The following is a 21,091-nucleotide window of genomic DNA, read 5'->3' on the forward strand; positions in this document are numbered from 1 at the left end:
ACTGAGTTTTCACTACAAATCTGATTTCAAGTTGATAATTTAAAACCTTAGCTCTGAATTTCCTGGATTAGTAAATTTGATTTGGGAATCATTTTGAAATCTGGGTAATGTGTAATTTTTGCCTGGGAAACTCTGAATAAAGCTGTAACCTATTGGTGGAGTAAATTATTTATTATACAAGAGGTGAGGGTAAGAATAGGGCAAGGCAAAATTATGAAAAATTCCTAATGAATAATTTGAGCCTCTCTTTACACAATTCTAATTTTCCTTTATTTACACCCATCCATATTTTTAGCTGCATAAATTCTAAACTTCTCCTATACATTGCCAAATTCTTTCCCTATGCTGAAATAAACAATTTAGCATGTAAAGATCAAAGGTATTTTCCTTTGTCTGAATAATGAATGTCAAACAGAGCAGGATTGTCACTGGAATGTTAAATGAAGACATAACCATTAATTAAATATAAATAATTTCTTCTGCATCATCTTCAGGCAGGCTGATACCACTTCTCTTTAAAGTTGTTTTCCATTATTTCTTTACTCATGTTGAGTAGCCCGCCAGTCCAACTCGCGGTGTTGGGTACTATTTATAAGTGCATCACAATTTGGTGCATACATTGCAACGTGCAAGTAGGAAGTCCACGCATTTGATTAACATTCTAGTCGTTTGATACTTTAATGGTTGTCATACTTTATAAGTGACTGTGGTAGTCAATGGACTTTTTTTTTTTCACAGCGAGGAAACAAGAAGAGAAAGAAAATGTTTCATGTCTTGCCTTTGCTCCATAAGGAATCCAATGGAGGTTAATGTCAGGATAATGTAGCCAATCCTCAGGAGAAGAGTTACCTGTGATAATGTCTGTTAAAACAACAAAGAGATAAATTACTCATTTAAGGTAACTCTCTGACGGGATATAGGGTTCTAAACATGACACTGGAGCAGCCTGAACTTTCACTCTCAATTATACATTAGTGTCTCCTTTTAAAACAGTTTGATATTTCGAACTTTATATCTAAAAAAAACCCATGCCAGATTCTCCAGCCCACTCCCTAAATGCCCTTATTTTTGCTTCCTGGAAGCTACAAGAATCAGATTTTTCCAAAAATAATTCTTATCATAGGATTAGTTTTCAAAATATTTTTTTTAACTTTTCATTACTGTTTTTCCTCTGAAATTATTTGAACCCTTCAAACTGGTACCCAAAAGCAAACAGCTATTTTTTCTAAATAAACATGAAAGCCCAGTCTGCTCTTTTTCCTATTCATAATGTCATTTCAGCTTTGCAAGGGTTCCCCAGAGAGTACTGGCAGTTGAAAACAATATTGCTTAAAAAATGAAGGTTAGAAACCATTTTTTCTTCTTCAAGTGCTTGCTCATGTCCATTCCATGCTAGGTGACTCACAAGCAGTACCGCTGGAGGGGGACTCAGAGCTCATGCACATGCTGACTGCAACACTGTTTTCCCAAAGCTGGCATGGTCACAGGCCTGTTGGGCGATGGCATAGTGAGAAGCGAAGGTATGAAACGACGACCAGTTTGCAGCTCTGTGGGTGTCGTGGATTGTACCTGCATGAGGAACACTGCTGACGAAGCGTGGACTCTTGAGGAATGAGCGGTCATGATGGCCAGAGGCGGAACCTTCACCGGCTTTTAGCAAGCTCGGATACAGGCGGTTATCCAGAACAAGATTTTTTCAGATGACACAGGTAGCCCTCTCATCCTTTCTGCTACTGCTAAAAAGAGTTGCGTGGAGCTGAGGAAGGGCTTAATTCTCTCAATATAAAAGACCTGGGCCCACCTAACATCCAATATATGATGCTGATGTTCTTCAGTGGTCTTGTGAGACAGAAAAATGTCCTGCTCTTCAGGGGTCAGCCATGCAGCAACCATGCAATCAAGTGCAGGGAGGTGAGGTTTGGGTGAAGCAACCAGCCATGGTCTTATTAATTCACGTCCAGTTGGAGCAGAAGAGCAAGTGGAGCTGCCACCAAGATGTCCAGAAAAACACCAAACCAATGCTGGTGTTGCCAAGCTAGTGCTATTAGGATAACCCTCGCCCTGTTCCATTTGATTTTAGGAGGATCTTGTAAACCAACGGGATAGGTGGGAAGATGTACAGCAGGTGGTCTGTCTATAAGACCAGGAAGGCATTGGAATGGGAACCCACACTGTGCCTGAGCAATGAACAGAATTGATAGCATTTCCTGTTCTGTGTGGTAGTGAACAGGTCCACCTGGGGAGGCCCCCACTTCTGGAAGATGACACTTACGACCTCCAGGTGAAGGGACCACCCATGGTGAGAGGAAAAGGATTTACTTAGGCAATCCGCCAGTGTGTTTCAGGTTCCCAGGAAACGTGACATCTCGAGGTGAATGGCATGTTTCATGCAAAAGTCCCACAGCCAGAGGGCCTCCTAGCACAGGGCTGAAGATCAAGCCTTTTCCTGCTTGTTGATGTAAAACATTGATGCAGCATTGTCCATCAAGACCTGCACCGCTTTGCCTGTAATCTGGGGAAGGAACATCTACCAAGCTAAGTGTGTTGCCCTCAGTTCCCTGATGTTTATACACAGGGACAGTTCTTCTTGGGACCACAGGCCCTGAGATTGCTGAGGTGGGCTCCTTATCCCAGGTCTGACACATCCAAGACTAGGGTTATTGATGGTTGAGGGGCAGCAAACAGTACCCTCTCCATTACGGATCCTGGGTCTCTCTACCAGGTCAGCAAAGCAAGGATTGGAGGCAGGATTGTAAGTATTGAGTCTGCTTGGGGAGTAGACTGATGCCAGCCACATCTATAGGAGTCTGAGGCGTAGCCTTGCATACTAAACCATGTAGGTACATATTGCCACATGACCCAATAGTTTGACGCAGACCCGAGCAGTCATTATTGGTTGGATCATGACCTTGGAAAACAGGTCGAACATAGCTCAGAATCAGGCCGCTGCCATAAAAAAGAATGGCCTTTGGCCAAATATTTCTATCCTTTCTCATGCAGGGTTTGAAGTCCCTGCAGATCTGGCACTTTCTTTAATACAGGCTCCTCCAGACACTTTAGACAGCTAGTGTGCAGGTCACTAACTGGCATCGGCTTGCCACACAAGGAACATGGCTGAAGTCCGGGGAAAGGGGCATGCCCAGTCCTTGGGGCAAAAAGTCCCCTGATGACAGGGACAGCAACACTACAATATATAGTAACTCTAACTAAGAACTTTATACACTAACAACCATAACTATACAAATATGAACAGAGAAAGTCTAAACCACTGGGAAAGAAGACTTGCTACAGCAAGAGGCGTTATTCCAGCAACTGTCATAGGTGGTAAGAAGGAACTGAGAGGGTGTGGGGCTGGCAATGCCCTTTATACCAGCACATATGTGTGTGACTCCAGTGGGCACTAGAAACGGCCCAACAGATACCACCGAAGGAAAAATCTCTGAGAACTGTGCATGCAGCATGGAATGGACATGAGCAAGCACTCGAGGAAGAATAGAATTAGCACACTGAGAATCAAAAGTCAATATATTTGTGCGTTTACTTCTCCTTTCTGATGTATAAAGATGTATAAACTTTTGCTTCCGTAAAAGAGAAAAAAATAAGTTCCACCCTGTTTATGGATTTGAAATGTCAGGAATACCATAAGAGGGTGAACACATGAGAGCTGGTTGATTTTTTTTTTAATTGCAATTCAGAGGGATCAAAATGGAGGCATTTTTTAAAAAAAAATGTGAGACTTCTTTATCAAAATTATTATCAACATTGTTTGTTTACTAACACATAGTTTTCAATAGACAAAGGGAAAGTATTTTGGAAAAAAAATAAAATTTTAAAGAGGTTAACAGTTTCCATGAAACCACTTTTCACTTGAAAAATTCTGACTAGCTCTAATCCTCACTTGCCTCTGTTTGATGGACCTGACATGAGATAGAGAGGACCTAAATAAAGGTGTCACCCAAGCTTGTAAACTAAACTGCAGATTTTACTCCCCACCACTGGAGAAGGAGAAAATACTCAAATTCAGATGGCATCCTGTGAAGGTTTATACACATGCATAATCTCACTCATGCGAATAGTCTCCTACACTGTGTGTGTAAACCTTTGCAGGATTGGGACTCAGTCATCCAAGAATTATCCTTCTGTTCTCCCTAATCTCAGTTTGCAACGGGAGTATTAAATGCTGTTTAACTTTAAACCTGTGTGACTGTTAGGTTCCAGCAAAGACAAGGGAGTATAGGTATATTTCTAAGGTAAAAACATAAAAGCAAGAAAAAGAACAGAGGCAGTCTTTATATAGGCTCAAAGGTAACTAAGCTTTTAGCAGCTGGATTACGATATGCAGTTCACATATATAAAGCCCTTGCTCATATACAATGAAAAAGCAGGGTAAAAATAGGTGCAAACTGTCTAAATCACAGTTTCTGCTTCTTGGACCCCTTTTTATTTCTTCTCAACAACTCTGTCAACTGGGAAGAATAATTTGTAGTGGCATCTGTATCCTTTGATGCAGGTCCTTGACAGAAGGAGGTCCTGTAGATCACCATTATTTACAAGTCAAACCTATTCTGACCCTCTTATGCTATGTAGATACGCTGAAAGGAAGAAAATATACTGCATCGCTTGTCTCCCACTCTCAAAGCGCTCTACGTTCTGAAATGGTGAAGGGTGAACTATGTGATTTTGTTGGCAGGTACAGGTGCACTATGTGTAAGTTATGTGCAGTATGTCACAGCAGATGGGGAAAGTGCCACATTCAAGCCATTTCACATAGCAAAAATGCATTCTCATATTTGTAGGCTGTTGCTGTGGGCTGTCTTTTAAACTTACAATAAACCAAAGTAATCTGCATCCAAATATATTGTAATATAATAGATAATATACTGTGGTAACAGGAAATACTGAAAACATCAGTCCATAGTGTAAATGTGTTTATTATTTAACTACTATAACTTTCTTTTTACAGTTGTAACACCGTAGTTACTCCCTAGCATGGTTCCTCAATTTACATTTCAAATTTGTTTCACGGAATCACCCCATAAAGTGGACTCTGGCAGCTGAGCATCAGTTTCCTAAGCGTTAATCTATCAAGATCAACAAAAAAGGTCAGTAGATTATTTCACTAAACCAAGCATCATATATTAAATGTGTGCATTGCAAGTTGCAGTGACAAAGGAATGTGCCTTTTACAGCTTAGCATTACCGCTAGCATCTTCTTTCCACTCCAAAAATTATATGTATGCATAGCTAGATAAAATAAATGAGTATTTATATACTACAGTATTTGAATAAACAGAGAAGCCTGTGGGACCACAGCAGGGTCCCCAATTACAAGTCAGCCACAACTTTTGCAATGTGGTTATTGGCTGCAATCAAACAGAAAAAAAAATATTTCTGTTGGATTTTGATTTCATTGCAAGCTTTCAAAATGTCACAAAGTTTAAGAAAAGAAGTTACGGAATTTGGGGAAGAAATTTACACTGCTTCCTAATCAACAGACTATTTTGTACTAAAGAAGAAATAATTTACTCAAACCAAGTAAATACATCATTCAAAAATGAATGAGTATTTAGATAAGAGTCAGTTTCTAAATTTTTGTGAAGTGTCCCACAAAAGTATTTCTCATCCTGGCATATTGCAGAGCTTCAGCCTCTATGAAAGGTGCTGGCACCTTTCAGAATTTACCAAATGCTAACAATCTGTACCACATTTTATGTTTCCTCATCTAGCAGCACTAATGCAGAATTCAGTTTCAGGGTTAAGGAGGTACCTTTGTTAAGTTTCTCTATTTAGAAGCTTTTATCTGAAAACCCTTAAAACTTCTGTGAGTGCTTAAAAATACAGGATGAAATACACCACCCAATGATGTCCTGTTGCATTAGATTACGACTGTGTTCTCAGCCTTTGAGAGACATGTTCTCATCTTATCAAAACTGCTCACGTGCTAACAATCTAATGAAAGTACACATATTATCATGTGCTATAGTATCAATCAGCAATCAGACACTCCAGAAAGGGTCGATTAAGATACACTTTGAGTGATTTTTGTAGTAGATGCAGTTATGAAACGGATGACTTTTGTTTTTTTCAATGTATTGCAGTTTTTCATTTCCAGGATTTTCTCTGGGACTGATCCAAAGCCCATTGTCTTTTGCTCAGACTTTGGTGTGCAGAGCTCAGCAGGAACTTTTATTCTCAGAATGTTGTGCAGACTGCTAAGGAGAAAAGAAAGACAATGTGCTCTCTCTTGCAGAAAATTTATAATTTGTTCTTTCTTGTTTTGCTGTTTTCTTAAGTTAAATTAAAGGTCACTGAAGGTATATGGCTGCTCTTCGTGTATGGAAAAACTTAACACTTTTAAAGGACATGAAACCAAAGACTGAGTGACTATAATCACATGAGGAATGTAATAACTGTGTGCTGCTCCAGTGTCTTATTGCTATTATGAAATGGAACTTATTCCCCCCAAATTAGGAAAACAGTTAGCTCTTTCCATTTATGGAGCTATGCCATGGTTATGGCATAATTTGAAGCCAAGCAGAAAGTTCCAGTTTTGTCTACAACCATTTCATAACTCAGTGTACAGGAAAACTGATACTAAATGAAGAATTTGCCAAGTTACGTTATTCATATATGTGTTCTCTTCTTGGATTCAGGAACTTGGTCTTCTGTCCAGCACTGTTTTCTTCACCTTCTTTGGCATTTATTTCCTGAAGTATGGGCACTTCTCTTCCTGTTTTCTCTATTACCCTATTACCTCATGTTTTATGCAGGTCATTTTCTGCTCATTTTGCAACTTTAAATTTACAACAGTGAACCTTCAGGATGGTTCATTTGTGAAACTGTGGAGAATTTGAAAGAATAATGTTAAAGGGCTTGGAGTTTTATTTAAACTTCCTTTAATCCTTTGACAGCACTTCTTAAACAGCTGCAGTTGTAAATGATAGTACAAAAAATAGTTGGGGCCACATGTTCCCCCATCCTGAGGGGGAAAAAAACAAAACCAGGGAGGAATTCATGTGCAATACGCTATAGCTCTTGCTGCTGCAAAGACCCACTGTATGCACACCTAGGTCAATCAGATTTACTGGTGGCAGGGGACATGGCCTAAAAATCATTCATAGTCTGGAGAGCCACAGTACATGACACCAGAAACTGATCTCTCTCTCATATGCACTGTAGCTCTAGTCCATGCCCTCAGAAATGACACCATAGCTGTGCACCATATTACTTTTGGATCCCCAAACCATGGAGACACACGTGACCTTCTGGTGAGGTCATAGGGTATGCAGAATAAGTTGATATTAGTTCAAGCAGAGTTAACTTTTTTCACTTAAATTATGCAGGGGATGCTGTGTAAAATAGTTGTTCTTTAACTTCTCTCCACCAGAATGGTAAAATCTCTATTTTGTGTGCTATTCAGACTTTACCTTTTTGGTAATGAATGGCTTTGGGAGGCTATATGGTGCCATGGGATCATACCTTGTAGCTTGCCACCATGCAGGCCCCAACTCATTGTTGCAGTTTCAGAGCATCTTCCTGCCCTACATGTTATGTACTGGAGCAGGAGCATTCGAACCGGAGAACCAACACAAATATTTTGACCAAGATTTTTTGAAAAATGACTACAGATTTTAGAAGCCTACATTTCTGGGTGCCCAACTTCAGACATTTCAATAAGGACTGATTTTTAGAAAGTGCCCAGCACTTATCCTCTAAAAAATCAGGCCTCTAAGTTTCTATCACTGGACAACCAGAAACTCAAGCACCCAAATTCATTTTTGAAAATGTTGATATTAATTCTTTTATCTGTAATTCCAATAAGTTGACTTCGATCTACCTTTTTACTTGAATTATCCTAAACTTTATGCATTTATATAGCTATGTAACAATGCTAAAATCTGAAGAGCAGGCTGATAAATATCTGAATTAGAGGGGGAAAAAAGAAAATTCTTGGTATTGCAGAAAAAACTTAATCCCTAATTTGTTTGTGAAGGGGAAAAATATCATTCATATTAAAGAGCTGTGATAAACTCAGGACAGACAACTGTAAGGGCGAGGTAGAAAATAGTCCCAGAAGGTAAAAGGCCCTCTTCCCTATCAACTGGGGAGGAGTGGCTACAGGTCAAACAGGTTCAGCTGAAAAGGGGTTACCAGAGATCAGTTAGGATCAGCTGAGAGAGAGTTACCTGAGGTCAATTAGGATCAGCTGATTCCAACTAAGGGCTGCCTGAGACCTTTTTAAACCCTCCCCAGGGAGGGGGGAGAGGGAGAGTCAATCTGCCAGTAGGCCAAAAGCAGCAAGACAGCAAGCCTCACTAGGAGGGGAAGCTACATTCCTTCCCATAAGGGAGAAAAGCAAGCCTAAAAGACTGGCTGAGAGAAGGACGGATGGCCCCTATGTAGCCAAGAGGGGCTGTTTTACCCCAAGCCCGTCCTGCCAAGGCTAAAAACAGCTGAGGCTGGTGAGACCAAGAAAGTGCCTTGCCATAGAGTATATTTTAGTTTCATAATTATAGACACATTTCTTAGGCATGATTCCATTCCAATTTCTGTTGCACTGGTTTTAAACCGGTACAACTCTATTAACTTAAAAAATAAAAATAATATACAGAGATATACCTATCTCATAGAACTGGAAGGGACCCTGAAAGGTCATCCAGTTCAGCTCCCTGCCTTCACTAGCAGGACAAAGTACTGATTTTTTGCCCCAGATCCCTAAGTGGCCCCCCTCAAGGACTGAACTCACAACCCTGGGTCTAGCAGGCCAATGCTCAAACTACTGAGCTATCCCTCCCCCTTCAGTAGAGTTATCCTGATTAGCAACATAAGTGAGAATAGAATAAGGCCTTTACAGAGTCTATTTTATTATTTCAATTTTAACATTAAAAATCTCTCACACCAGACATTTTTTTTGCTAACATCAAACACTTCATTTCACTAAAAGTGTGAATTACTTACAGCCTGGGTCTCAAACAGGTCCACATAAAAGCCCAGCATCAAGGCAAAATGTACTACTGTATAGACAGAAAGATATATTGGCAATTTGGGATTGAATGGAACCTCTTTTCCAGTGATCTAGATGCATCAAAACAGATATAGTCTTCATTAGTAATCTATTTCATCATGTTATCCTTTAGTACCTAGGTTAATTGCAAATACCAAGTGATTAAGGGTCATATTTAATGGCATTTGACTAGTCACTTTGAAATATGGGGAAGACAGGTAAAAGAATGCTATTATCAAAATATATACATAATCTATTGTGAGAAATAGATTAAAATCAAGATTTTTTAAGTGCTATTTTATGAAAAACGTTTGAAAATATCTCTCGAATGATGAAAAGATCTTTGAAGTATAAAAGTCTGTATGTATCTACTCTTTTATTCAAATATAAAGGGAAAACACAGCTAAAACTTCCATTTCCTTAAGTCTCTGTTTCCCTCTTCTCTCATACTGCTAATTTAAGATGGTACAAGTAGAGTTTTTAACCTTGATCAAATAGCTTTAATAAGGCAAGTAAACTATATGCAACTGAAAGCCTTCTATATATTCAATTTACCACTGGGATCTCCTCAGGAACGCCGAGTCTAGGTTTTCCTGGTCCCCAACCTGGGCCTTTGAATATTACAGAGAGTTTATTACTGAATCCAGGTGTGCCCCAAAATGTGATCCATATATAAGCCAAGTGACATAACTGTGAAGACATAAGTAATTGTCCATATTTATTAGTAAAACCAGCAATTTAGCAAAACATGTACTTTACCCTGCTTTACCAAGGGACAGATATTCAGAGGTTCTGAGAACTCAAAATTCCAGTGAAAATGCAGAAATGTTTCATTAACAGTTCTGAATGGAATCTTCTACGTGTAACAATTTCTAGGTCTAAATGCCACTCACAAACACCCATGTTTCAAATCAAGTATCAGAATAATTTATTGGTAGAATACTGTTTTCTGGGCCAGGACGTGGGTTTCAGTTCCACAGCAGGGATCAGACTGCCATAGAGTCATAAGGGGAACTGCAGTGTTAGAGACACTGGACCAGATTCTGTTCTGATTCTCATCCTGTGCCTCCCCATTATCTTTAAAATGAGATTTGAAACAAGTGGAAGGAAAAAAAACCTTTTGGGTTTTGTGAAAAGAGGCAAAGATAATTGTCATCCCTTAGCCAACAATCTTCCTCAATTAAATAGATTCTAATGTTCAAACTGTATCTCAGCTTTTACTGAGCACATGTTGGCTGCTGCATTTACTGCCAACAGTATCATTAATTCATTGTTTAATAAATCATTCTGGGACACCCTGAATATCAAAGGTAATAAATAGGTGTGTTAAAAACAAATTATATAAGACATTAGATTGGGGAATTACTTCTAAAAGAGCAATATTTATAGCAGATATATGTAACAAATAAAATACACTTTGTATCTCTATCACCCGCTCATAAAGAAGGTTATCCTAACTTAGCAGGGCAAAAGACTAATCATTACATGAACGTAACTCATCCCTTTTGTAAATCCACTGATTTCAGTGGCGTGACAACATGAATAATTTTCACCCACTGCATTTTCACCCTGTGTGTACAGCTGAACCCTTCATCCTTATGAGAACACTGAAATATACTATAGCGAGAAATGATAAGATAATAATTGAGATTTGCAGAAATATTTTATATGTGGTTTATATGAAATGGTTTAAACCACTAATGTGTGCCAAAGTTACAGTAAACACTTCAAATAATTACAAAACAATCTATAGTACAGTATAGTTTGCCTCTAGTCTTTCAAAAATGTACATTTCTTTTGAATATAAGTTCATGTTAAAATATATAAGTTCAATAAGAAAAAATACATTACCTGGACCTTGACAGGTTCAAATGTATTTATTGGGTGTGTTAGGCCATATATAACTTTATTATTTTCTGCCACAAATGTTCCTGGAAGGAGGAAAAATAATCCATTTTAAGAGCATAAAACTTCCTGTTTGCAACATTAATTAACATTAGCAACAGCAATTTATTCCACTTACCAAAAATTCTGTCCCAAATAATGAGGGTACCACCATAATTTTTGTCAATGCAGTAAGGATTTCTGCCTATAAAAAAAATATTCAGTGCAATTATGAAAAATCTGTGAATTCTACAAACTTCAAGTGAAGTCATGAACCTCTTTTGTAAGTCTGATTTTCTTACCTACTAACCGAGATGGGAGATGGCTAACCTTCCACTGTTAATCAGCTATAACTTTTCTTATGCCTTACATCTGACTACTAAAATGTAGCTCAGGGTAAAAACATATTCATCATTATTGCAACTTACCTGGAATGATGCCAAGGGTGGATTTACCCCAATATGTATACAAAAATTAAAAAACAAACAAACAAATAGAAAAATCACCAAAAATTATCCAAATTGTAGCTAACAAGATATATGCCAAATATGCAAAAAATATGTACAGTGATCTCATGAATGACTTCCTGTTGCCTCCTGTACACCTCCTATTTTATAGACCTGATCTCGTCCCTCACTTAAATCACGAGGAGCTCTGCTAATGACTTAATTGCGAGCAGGATCAATCTCTCTCTCTAGTACAGAGCTCCACATCTTTAAGTTTTCCTCATGTGCAAGTAGTCCCCTTAAAGTCAATGAACGAAATTCTTCCCTCAGTTACCCCAATTGGATTACTCTGGTGAAGTCAATGGAGTTAAACCTGTGCATCACTAGTGTAAACCTGATTAGATTCAGGGTGGATACGCTCTATCTGGATTTATAGCAGTGAAAATGAGACCACAATTTGGACTGTCAATACTTATGCAAATTTGCAAGATTGGACACTTACAGAATCCACCCTTTGAAATATCTGTACAGTGCCATAAACACTTAACACAGAGCTATAATAAATAGCTACATATCCACTGTACATTTAGTTATATTTGAGCATGATTCAAATTTCTCCATCTCCCTGTTATTGTTCTACTTATTATCTCTGCCCTTTACAAGATACTCAGTGAATGAGCCTTGCAAGTTGCCCAGTGGATAAGCCTCTGGAGCCCTGCCTTATTCAGTGCATATTTCCCAACACTCTTCATTATGCCATTAAATTAACCAATCACATATGTACACTACAGCCTACCCTGACTCTGAATATCGCTGAAAAATATGAAAAAAATAATATCAGTTGTATTGCACATGTGCAAAATGGGCTTTTCAATAATGCAGTAGAATGAAAACTGGAACAGCTAAATGCAGTTCTTCCAAAACAGAGCCAATGCTATGCTGATATTGAGTGTTTGACTTTAAGGTGCAAGAACATTTGAAAATGGGTTACCATATTTATTTATTTTTAACAATAGAGAAGGATTTGCTATTCTCATCACACTTCTCATATTCACAAATGCTGAATTGTTTTGCACAAACTGTCCCTAGTAATTCACATTTGGACAGAAACCAATCTGAAAAATTTCAGTTTAACACGTAAATGTTTTGAAGTTATAACTCACTGATAAAAGGTTTTAATAAAAGTCCTTATGAAACCTTAGACTGATTATTACTGTTCTCCCTATAATGTTTTTTTTTAAAACACCAGTTACATTTCCTCCTTTCTGTGCATTTTAAATATAATATAAATAATGACAGTTAGAAAACAAACAAAAGAAAATCAGACAACATGGTATTGCTTACCATGGTGAACTCTGTGGTGACTGGGAGTGTTAAGAATCAGCTCCAGAGGTCCAAGGGTGTTAACTACCTTTAAACAAAATTATCTTATAAATGAATTGGCATGGACCGTGTAAATCAAGCAAAAAGAGGAGGAAAAGTTGGCAGAGGGGACACAGATAAGGAAGCTAATTTTCCCGTACAAAGAGAACTGCATCTGGGAAGGTTCTTACATAAAGGAACAGTGTACAAGCTAACATAACTTACTAAAACTGTTATATTCTATTGTCAACTACTACGTAGTAAAATCACCATAAAGCAAACTACAATTAGAATTGTTTTCTATGCTTAATCATTTAATATAGAAAATAAATTGCTGGCCTATTTCAATTTTATTACATTGCTCATAATTCCATAGGGCTTCATTCATACATTTGCTACCTGTTCACGTAGCCTTTGTCACCCGAGCCCTTCAGAGACTAAATGTAATTCTAGTCTAGGCTGCAAAATCACCTCCATTACAGCCCGTTCCAGAAATGCTCAGTCCCATAAGTAAACCTACTCATCGTCTAAGGAGAATGTATCAGTCTTCAGAGCACATGACTGATCATTTGACATTGTGATTACTCGCCATTAGCAAAAAAACCCAAACCCACCAAGTAAAGCTTCCTAGAACCCAGGAAATGTGAAGAACAGAATCTGTCATGTCATCCTCTACGGATGTTTTCTGCGTGAACCTAATTACTGTATTTCATGCTTAAATACCACAATGATCGGTGCTCTGTAATATTTTCATAATGATGGAGATGATAGAATCCAGATAAGATAGGGAGGCAGGCAGTCATTGCCCATGAGAGTAGATACCGTCATTTCAATGGGTCTAACTGGGTAAGGTTTGCATGTAAGGTTACATGATCAGACCCTTAAACTTGAAAGCACCCCAATTCTGCTTACAGCCACTGCACCTGTGTAAGTGAAGATAAAATTCTGCTCAAAATGCATCAACTGAAGCTTTTGCAGACAGATTTCATCCTCCATCAGGAGAATGGCAACTTGGGAAGAAGAGAATCATTTTATACTTATTTGTCTCTCCCTGGCTGAATATGTGGTGTAAAAATAAACACCAACAAAAACTGGTGTTGGCCAATGAATAGATCGAGTGTGGTACACAGCCAAAATTAAAGCAGTGTGGAAACTGGCAGATTGGTTTAGGTGAAGAACGCTCTAACTTTACTGTTTTTTATCTGTCACAGCCTTCCCCCTTCTCCCCGCAGTTGTGAGGGGAAGTTCTGCATATGAAGGCTGGAATACCAAAGCATTTTTTATTATTTTATATTTTATATTTACAAGCCAAGGACAATATAAGCAAGCACATTTGAATTTCCAAATGCTGTCTCCAAATAATTTCAAGCCTGAAAAGACCACCTAAGGGTGAGAAACAATTAATCATTCAGGCTAGCTCTGTTTCCATCCTCTCTCAAGCAGCAAAACCCACTGTTTTAAACTATGTGAGATCTGACCACTAAATTAATATAATCTGAGTCAAAGAAGTGGCTTGCACTTCAGTCCAACACCTGAAAGATAAGTGATTTATCTACTAGACCACACCTAACTATGACCCACTTAGTTTCAATATGATTTTAACTAAATATTTAAATATACATTTTTTTAAGCCAAACTTAAGAGTATCGTAGTGGGGCGCACAATGCAATGGGTTAGTGGTTTCAACTCTCAGTCTACAGGTAGGTTATAATAAGGCACTGACAACATGGATACCTTCATAGTTTTTAATGTCCAATTGATTAAATCTGTACACAAAAATTGCTAATAAAATTTATCCTCCAAAAGGTTGAACTGTACCTCAATGTGCCGAAGTAACACTCCATGTCTTCTCCCTCCCAGGGAATCTCAGGAATATGAGTAACATTTTAAATAAATATATTTGACTAACATTAATGAGAGTATTTTCTTTGGAAAATGCAATCTCTCATGATAATAACCCTCAGCTGCAGAACAGTCTTTCTTGAGCAATGACATTTGCAAGTTTGCATTGCTAATGATTAATGCTTTAGAGTACCATTTTTCAATTTATTACTCAACCACACTCACCTCTACTGCAGAGAAACAGTAGTGACACACTGATGAAAATATTCTCTAAGATTGCTATCACAAGTGTTCTATTTTCACCCTGAAAAGCTCTTGAAGATTTGCAGACCCTAACCTAACAAATGCCTGACATTGTAGTAGCAAAACATAAACCCAAGTTTCTGCCAAGATACAACGAAAAATACATTTTTCCTTAATATCTAGAGGCAAAACAATCCTCATTTTAGAAACTTCATTTGCTTTAAGTGATATTTCTACTTCTTTTGTGAATTCTTACTAAATAATAAAATGACAATTACTTTACAAATATTATCCTCATGTACACTATATAGGGCTCTATTCCAGCGGAAAAACACACATCTGGAAAGCTCATTTTTCAAGGTTCCTGCAGTCGTGCATGGCAAAGAAGCCAGACATTTTTGCTGAATCGAATTCCAAGAGTCAAATCTTGCCATCCTTACTCAGAAAAAACTCCCAGGGGCAGATCCTTGGGTGGAGTAAACTGTTTAGTTATGGAGCTTTGATAATTTACACAGTCTGAGGATCTGCCTCCCGCTTCACCAAATGAGGTCAAGGGGAGTTTCACTTCAGTAAGGATAAAAGGATTTAACTTTACATGAATAAATGTGTAACAGTCTTAAACATGAATACATCAAGTTATAATGATCTCCTCAAAAATGAAGTAGGTGACAAACAGGAGAGGAGGAGGATGTGAACCAGTAGCAGTTACTTCATCTGTACAACAGGGGTAGTGTAATGTCTCGTTAGCAAAACCTTCAGCTCCTAGCACAGACATATTGCCACATCTTGATTCTGTACAGTTATGCCCCTTGTAAGACATTGATCGCTACTGGTAATATCAATGGCAATAATCCCTTGTGCTCGTGTTATGGCTCTACCTTGCAGTAAAGGAAAAATTGTTGCTCTATCCCAATCACTAGAGTTGGCTGAAACTTTAAATAGAATACTTTTATTTTCAAAAATGGCCTTTTAAAATTTTTTTCACAACAAAATTGCCACAATCTTGTTTTGTCACAAAAAACATCATTCATGTTCAAAAAAATTTTTTTTTAATTTAAAGTGTTACCATAATGGTTATCAATTTTTTTTTATTTACCATAAATAGGATTTTCAGTAAACAAAAGATTTCAATATTGTTGTAGCCATGTTGGTCACAGGCTATTAGGCAGACAAGGTGGGTGAAGTAATATCTTTTATTGGACCACCTTCTTTGGTGAGAGAGACAAGCTTTCAAGCTTACACAGAGCTGAAGAAGAGCTGTGTGTAAATTCTAAAGCTTGTCTCTCTCTCACCAACAGAAGTTGGTCCAATAAAAGATATGACCTCATCCACCTTGTCTCTCTAAAAGATTTCAATAACATTTAAGTTTTTTATTTAAAAACTTACTTTTTTTAAAGGGTCGGTTCCAAACACTTTGAATTCAAATTTGGAATTTTTTTGTGAAAATAGATTTTCATTTTTCAATTTGCTCTATCAGTCATAAATGAGACAACCAGAATTTGCCCCAAAATTTCATTTTATTTAAGAGAAAAATGTATTTCCATGAAAGAACTTTAAAAATATATATATTTGTAAGGAAAAAGGATGGATGCAGCACAAGCAATTTTTTTGGTTTTTGATCTCTGTCTTTGAAAATTCATAATTTCTAAGTGTCAAAAGATTAGCTGGTACTAAAAAGAAACTTAAGGATGTAGGGTATGGGGGAGAGAAAGTGTGTGTGCACATGCATGTGTGAGAGAGAGTGTATCTAAGTGTGACTGAGTTTATATAAAACATCCAGTTCACACATAAGGGTGTATATATAAAGCAAGCCTGTTCTCTGCAATATCCTTTTGCAGCCACTTTAGAAATGCAGCAAAACAATAGCTACTAATGTTAAATAAAGTCCAATATGTTGTCCAACTGTGACCTCTTCCCTGTTTTGAACAAAATGGCTGTTTTCTTGTGTTTGCCTTCTATGCACAGCCTCTATTTGCCTTCTATGCACAGCCACCTACTGTTCTAAATCAAGTCCTGTCTACAATTTTTCCTCCCTGAATTAGCACACCAGGTGCACCTCAATTTCCCTATCAGCGACCCACAGATGAACTGCAGGATTCCAATAAAAGTCCATTTTGCTTGTTACTTTGCTTGTTTTTTAAAAACCCACAGCCACAGAAAAGTCTCGTTTGACAGTCCTCTTGCAAATGGACTTTAGAAATAAACTGCTTATGAGCCAAATGCACAGGTATCTTAAATGTGCCGCTTACAAAAGCTCCATTCAGAATTCTTCACAAAACATGTATTCTGCATCTGATTTCTTTTTAACAAACAGACTACCTCTCCGTTATTGTGCTTAGCTATTGCTACACAATGTAACAGAATTACAATTAAAATATTTTAAAGTAATTCCCCAATGCCAGTTTAATACACTTGACAGGTTCCAAGTTGTATCCTCAGAAACTCCTTCCACATATTATTAATCAAAATGTTTTGGCAATGAAATAAAGCTATGGTACATAACTGGAAATATATAATTTTTATATAGGGACATATTTATATAAAGACGTTTCCTTTGTGACAGCAAAACCTAGAGTGGAGGAAAAGAACATAAATGCAGCAACCTCTCTTGTGGCATGTAAGCACCTCCATTTGCGGTCTCAAGGTTTGTCAGCACCAAGGGAAATCTTTATTGCCTGGTACCTGCACCACTTCAATGCAGTTCTTGTTTAAATAATGAGAAAAAATCGTGACATGAAATCCAAGGGAAACTTTACATCTTGTGTAACAACTCCTCCTGTCACCACTACAACATGAATCTTTATTTCAGTTCTATTTCGACATGAATGTTAGAAAAGAATGTAGACTGAGTAAAACAGGCAATGTTACAGTAAAACCATTTGTGAACAAAGGGAATTTTTCACCGTAAGTCTAGGAGAGAGTGCTTATAACTCAGTGATGGTTCAATTACCCCAGCATTACTGACCTATAGATAGCAAGAGTCAAATTCATCTTTGGTTCAATGCCACTGCTGTCAGGGAAATTACACCATGGATGAATTTGAACCTAGGATTAGCTCATTTGCTGGGCTAACTGGTACTCAAGCACTTATTACTAGCAATTTCCTCACCAAAATCAAGATGATCAGGATTATTATTATTATTTGTAGATGAATTTACATTTGAGACCATTTGGTGAGGTAACGTTAAAATAAAAAAAAATAATCGCATTCCCCACTAACACTGTTGTGTTAATTCAAGACAACACACCCATGTATTTATACAGATGGCCTTCGTGACCATATCTGCCGTGTGAAATCTCTACAGGGAAGCTAGGGAAAGGCAGAACTCCTAGGATATGCGCTCGTCTGCCCAGTTTCACACTTTGAAATCCTCGGCAAACCCTGATTTATACACCGCCAACTGTTTTCCTATCTGATTAGGCAGTTTTCTACTCCAGTAAGCATGTAATATGGAGGTAGCCAAATTTCCACACTGAGGAGTGAAAAAACAATATTTATAGTTCGGAAATAAAACAAGCTGAAGGAATCAGGCCTGTTGGGATCATAAAGAGTTTCACAGGGGGTGAATTTCTGATAAATCTGTATTGTAGAAGGAGGTGAAAGCCTAGCTTTAATGGATAGTCAGGCTTAGGGTATGTTTATATAATAAACACAGGCTTCAAAAATGTGTTTATAATAAATTATCTTGAAGGCAGATTGTTGTCACTCATAGTTGTTTTACCTCTCAACCAGGAGGTCAAGGTTTGAATCAAGTTGGCATCTGATGTGAATATTTCAGTTAACACTTTCAATAGGGGATTCTACTTCTCTTTGGAAAAAATGACTAATCCAGCCTTCTCTTAAGGGCAGATGAGCATGTAAGTGTGTGTGTGTTATTTCAATCAATATAACCAACTAAAATGACAGAAAACCTACATTAATTGGTCATTTTAAGCAGGGTTGTCCTTAGGATTTATGGCGCCCTGGGCAGGATTGTTAAACTGGTGCCCCTGTGCCTGACCTGATCTGAGCAACACAAACATAAGCTTACAGTATTTGAAAACTTGCCACGTGCATGTTATTAAAACCAGTTTAACATAGTGAAGCCACTGTAATGCTGATGGACTTGCACTAAAGAAGTAGCACTATAGAAATAATTCTGATTTGACAGAATGATGCAAATAATATAATTTTTTTTAATTTGTCAACATATTATTGGAAATTTCTACGAAGAGGTATTGAAACAAGGATTACACATTAGGATATATATATATCAACAAGTTTGCTGGTATGAATAAACTGTACAACGTCCATCACTGATTTTGCATGTGCCAACATTGATGACAGTGTACTCAATTCTTCGTACAGTTCAAGTCCATTTAAATAAAAACTATCACCGTGTTTCAGGAGGCTCTCTAGGTTCTTGCACTTTGTCATTGGTTGCTCTTGTTTTCTTATTTCGTTGAATTTAGTCCGGCTCAGCCTGCTGCTAGCTGAGTGAATGGAACCCCAGGCCGACAGTGGGTTGAGTGGCTTAGTCGGGGTCTCAGCCGCCGGCCTGCTTAGCCCACTGCCAGCCTGGGGTTCCTTGGGGGTCCCCGGGCCAGCAGCGGGTGCTGAGTGGGGCCTTGGTTGGGACCCTGGCTGGCAATGGGGCAGCAGCCAGAACCCCAGAGCATCAAAAATCAGCTGGCATGCCACCTTTGGCACGTGTACCACAGGTTGCCAACCCCTGCTCTATACCAGTGGTTCCCAAACTGGGGTTCGCAAAACCCTGGAGGTTTACAGAACGTTACAGGGGATTTGCCAGAAAAATTTCACTAATGGCGGAGAGAGGATCCCGGGCATTGGAGACAGCAGGTGGGACCCGGTTGCAGGGCCGACACCCCGAGCCGCAGGGAGAGTAGGGCTGGGCAGTTTGGGCTGGCAGCCCGAGTCCCGGCGGTCAGCAAGGGAGCCGGCACCTGAACTCCAGTGCTCTGTGCGGGGCTGGCAGCCCGAGTAACCGGAAGAGTGGGGCTGGGCAGTTGGGGCTGGCAGACTGAGTCCTGCCCCTGTCAGTGGGGAAGCCGGCAGCCCGAACCCCAGCCTGAGCCCGAGGAAGAGTGGGGTGGGCAGTTAGGGCATCCATCACACTGAGGAAATTTAAACTTAAATCCCTGAAAATACTCATTTTTAGGAGGGGGTTCATGACACTTCACAATTTAGTGAAAGGAGTTCGCGGGCTGTTAAATTTTGGGAACCCCTGCTCTATACACTAGTTACTTTAGACTATTTTTCACTGTTTATGTCCTACTTATTTTTTGCATATTTCTCAACTTCCACAATAAAACAGCCTAGTCAATTTCACTTTTCGTTTTTAGTCAGTTTCATTCAACACCACTTGAAGGCCATGAACCTGTGAAGGTTTTTGCACATGTTTAACTTTACTCACTGTCGGCAGTACCATTAACTTCACTGGGATAAACCATAGTGCATAGAGTTAAGACTTGTCTACACTTGAAAGTTAGTTTGGATTAAGGAAGGGTGTGAATAAAAAGTGTGATAGCTATTCCTGGCTAGCTCCATGTGTGGACAAGCCCTAAGGCACATGCATAAGCCTTTGCAAGTTCATGCCCTCAGATTCTTACCTATTAGCATGGAACTTCAGTTTTGGGTTTGCAAACATGACTGGGAAATTTTTATTATTATTTCATAGGAAATACTTTTTTTAAATTGAAACATTTGTGTTAGCCTAATGTTTTGTCAAAGCAATTTTTGTTATTTATTTATTTATTTAGCGAATGCATTTTTGGATCAATTTGATCTGACAGTATTCCTTTAATAAACTGATTACTTAAAACAATCCTTCAGATATGAATTACTAGTTTTATACATGTCTGTTTGTGCAATCATTCTGCATATGAAATTTCCATTGTCTTCAGTGGGAGTATCACTGATACAGTGGATAAAGAATGTATACATATGGAAAATAAAATTCACAAAGAAATTTTTAAGTGATCGCATTGACTGGGATCTAGGGATCAATAAATGAGTAATTTTTCTAATATCCGATGTTTTGTTACTGTTTTTCCATATGCTATTGCTGACTTCCAATTCAGATGTTACGATTCTTTTATGTGTTGATTATTAGATCAGTGTCCCAGATAGGTTTCCTGAGATATCATAACCAATGTCTGCTTGCCTTAAACATACACCTCTCTCTCACTCTCTCTCTTTCACACACACACACACACACGAACTTTCAGCAAATACATGATAACTAATGGGTTGTTTGGTGTAAGATTGTATTTCCTTTACCTAGCAGTGTGTATTTTACTTATGGTCTGG

General features: G+C 38.3%; 1 protein-coding gene across 2 annotated transcripts in view; it reads right to left on the minus strand.

Annotated features, from left to right (window-relative positions):
- The window catches only part of AGMO (alkylglycerol monooxygenase), a 278,867-nt gene that overhangs the window by 133,650 nt on the left and 124,126 nt on the right, over nt 1-21,091 (minus strand). For both annotated transcript variants that reach the window (XM_030550694.1, XM_030550695.1), the window contains exons 6-11: nt 12,679-12,745; nt 11,028-11,093; nt 10,856-10,935; nt 9,560-9,694; nt 8,959-9,075; nt 779-861 (exon numbers count right to left, since the gene is read on the minus strand). In XM_030550694.1, coding sequence (XP_030406554.1) covers nt 779-861; nt 8,959-9,075; nt 9,560-9,694; nt 10,856-10,935; nt 11,028-11,093; nt 12,679-12,745 — 548 coding nt within the window. The remainder of the gene's footprint in view (nt 1-778; nt 862-8,958; nt 9,076-9,559; nt 9,695-10,855; nt 10,936-11,027; nt 11,094-12,678; nt 12,746-21,091) is intronic.

Source organism: Gopherus evgoodei, chromosome 2 (assembly GCF_007399415.2).
Source record: "Gopherus evgoodei ecotype Sinaloan lineage chromosome 2, rGopEvg1_v1.p, whole genome shotgun sequence".
Taxonomy (NCBI): Eukaryota; Metazoa; Chordata; order Testudines; family Testudinidae; genus Gopherus; species Gopherus evgoodei.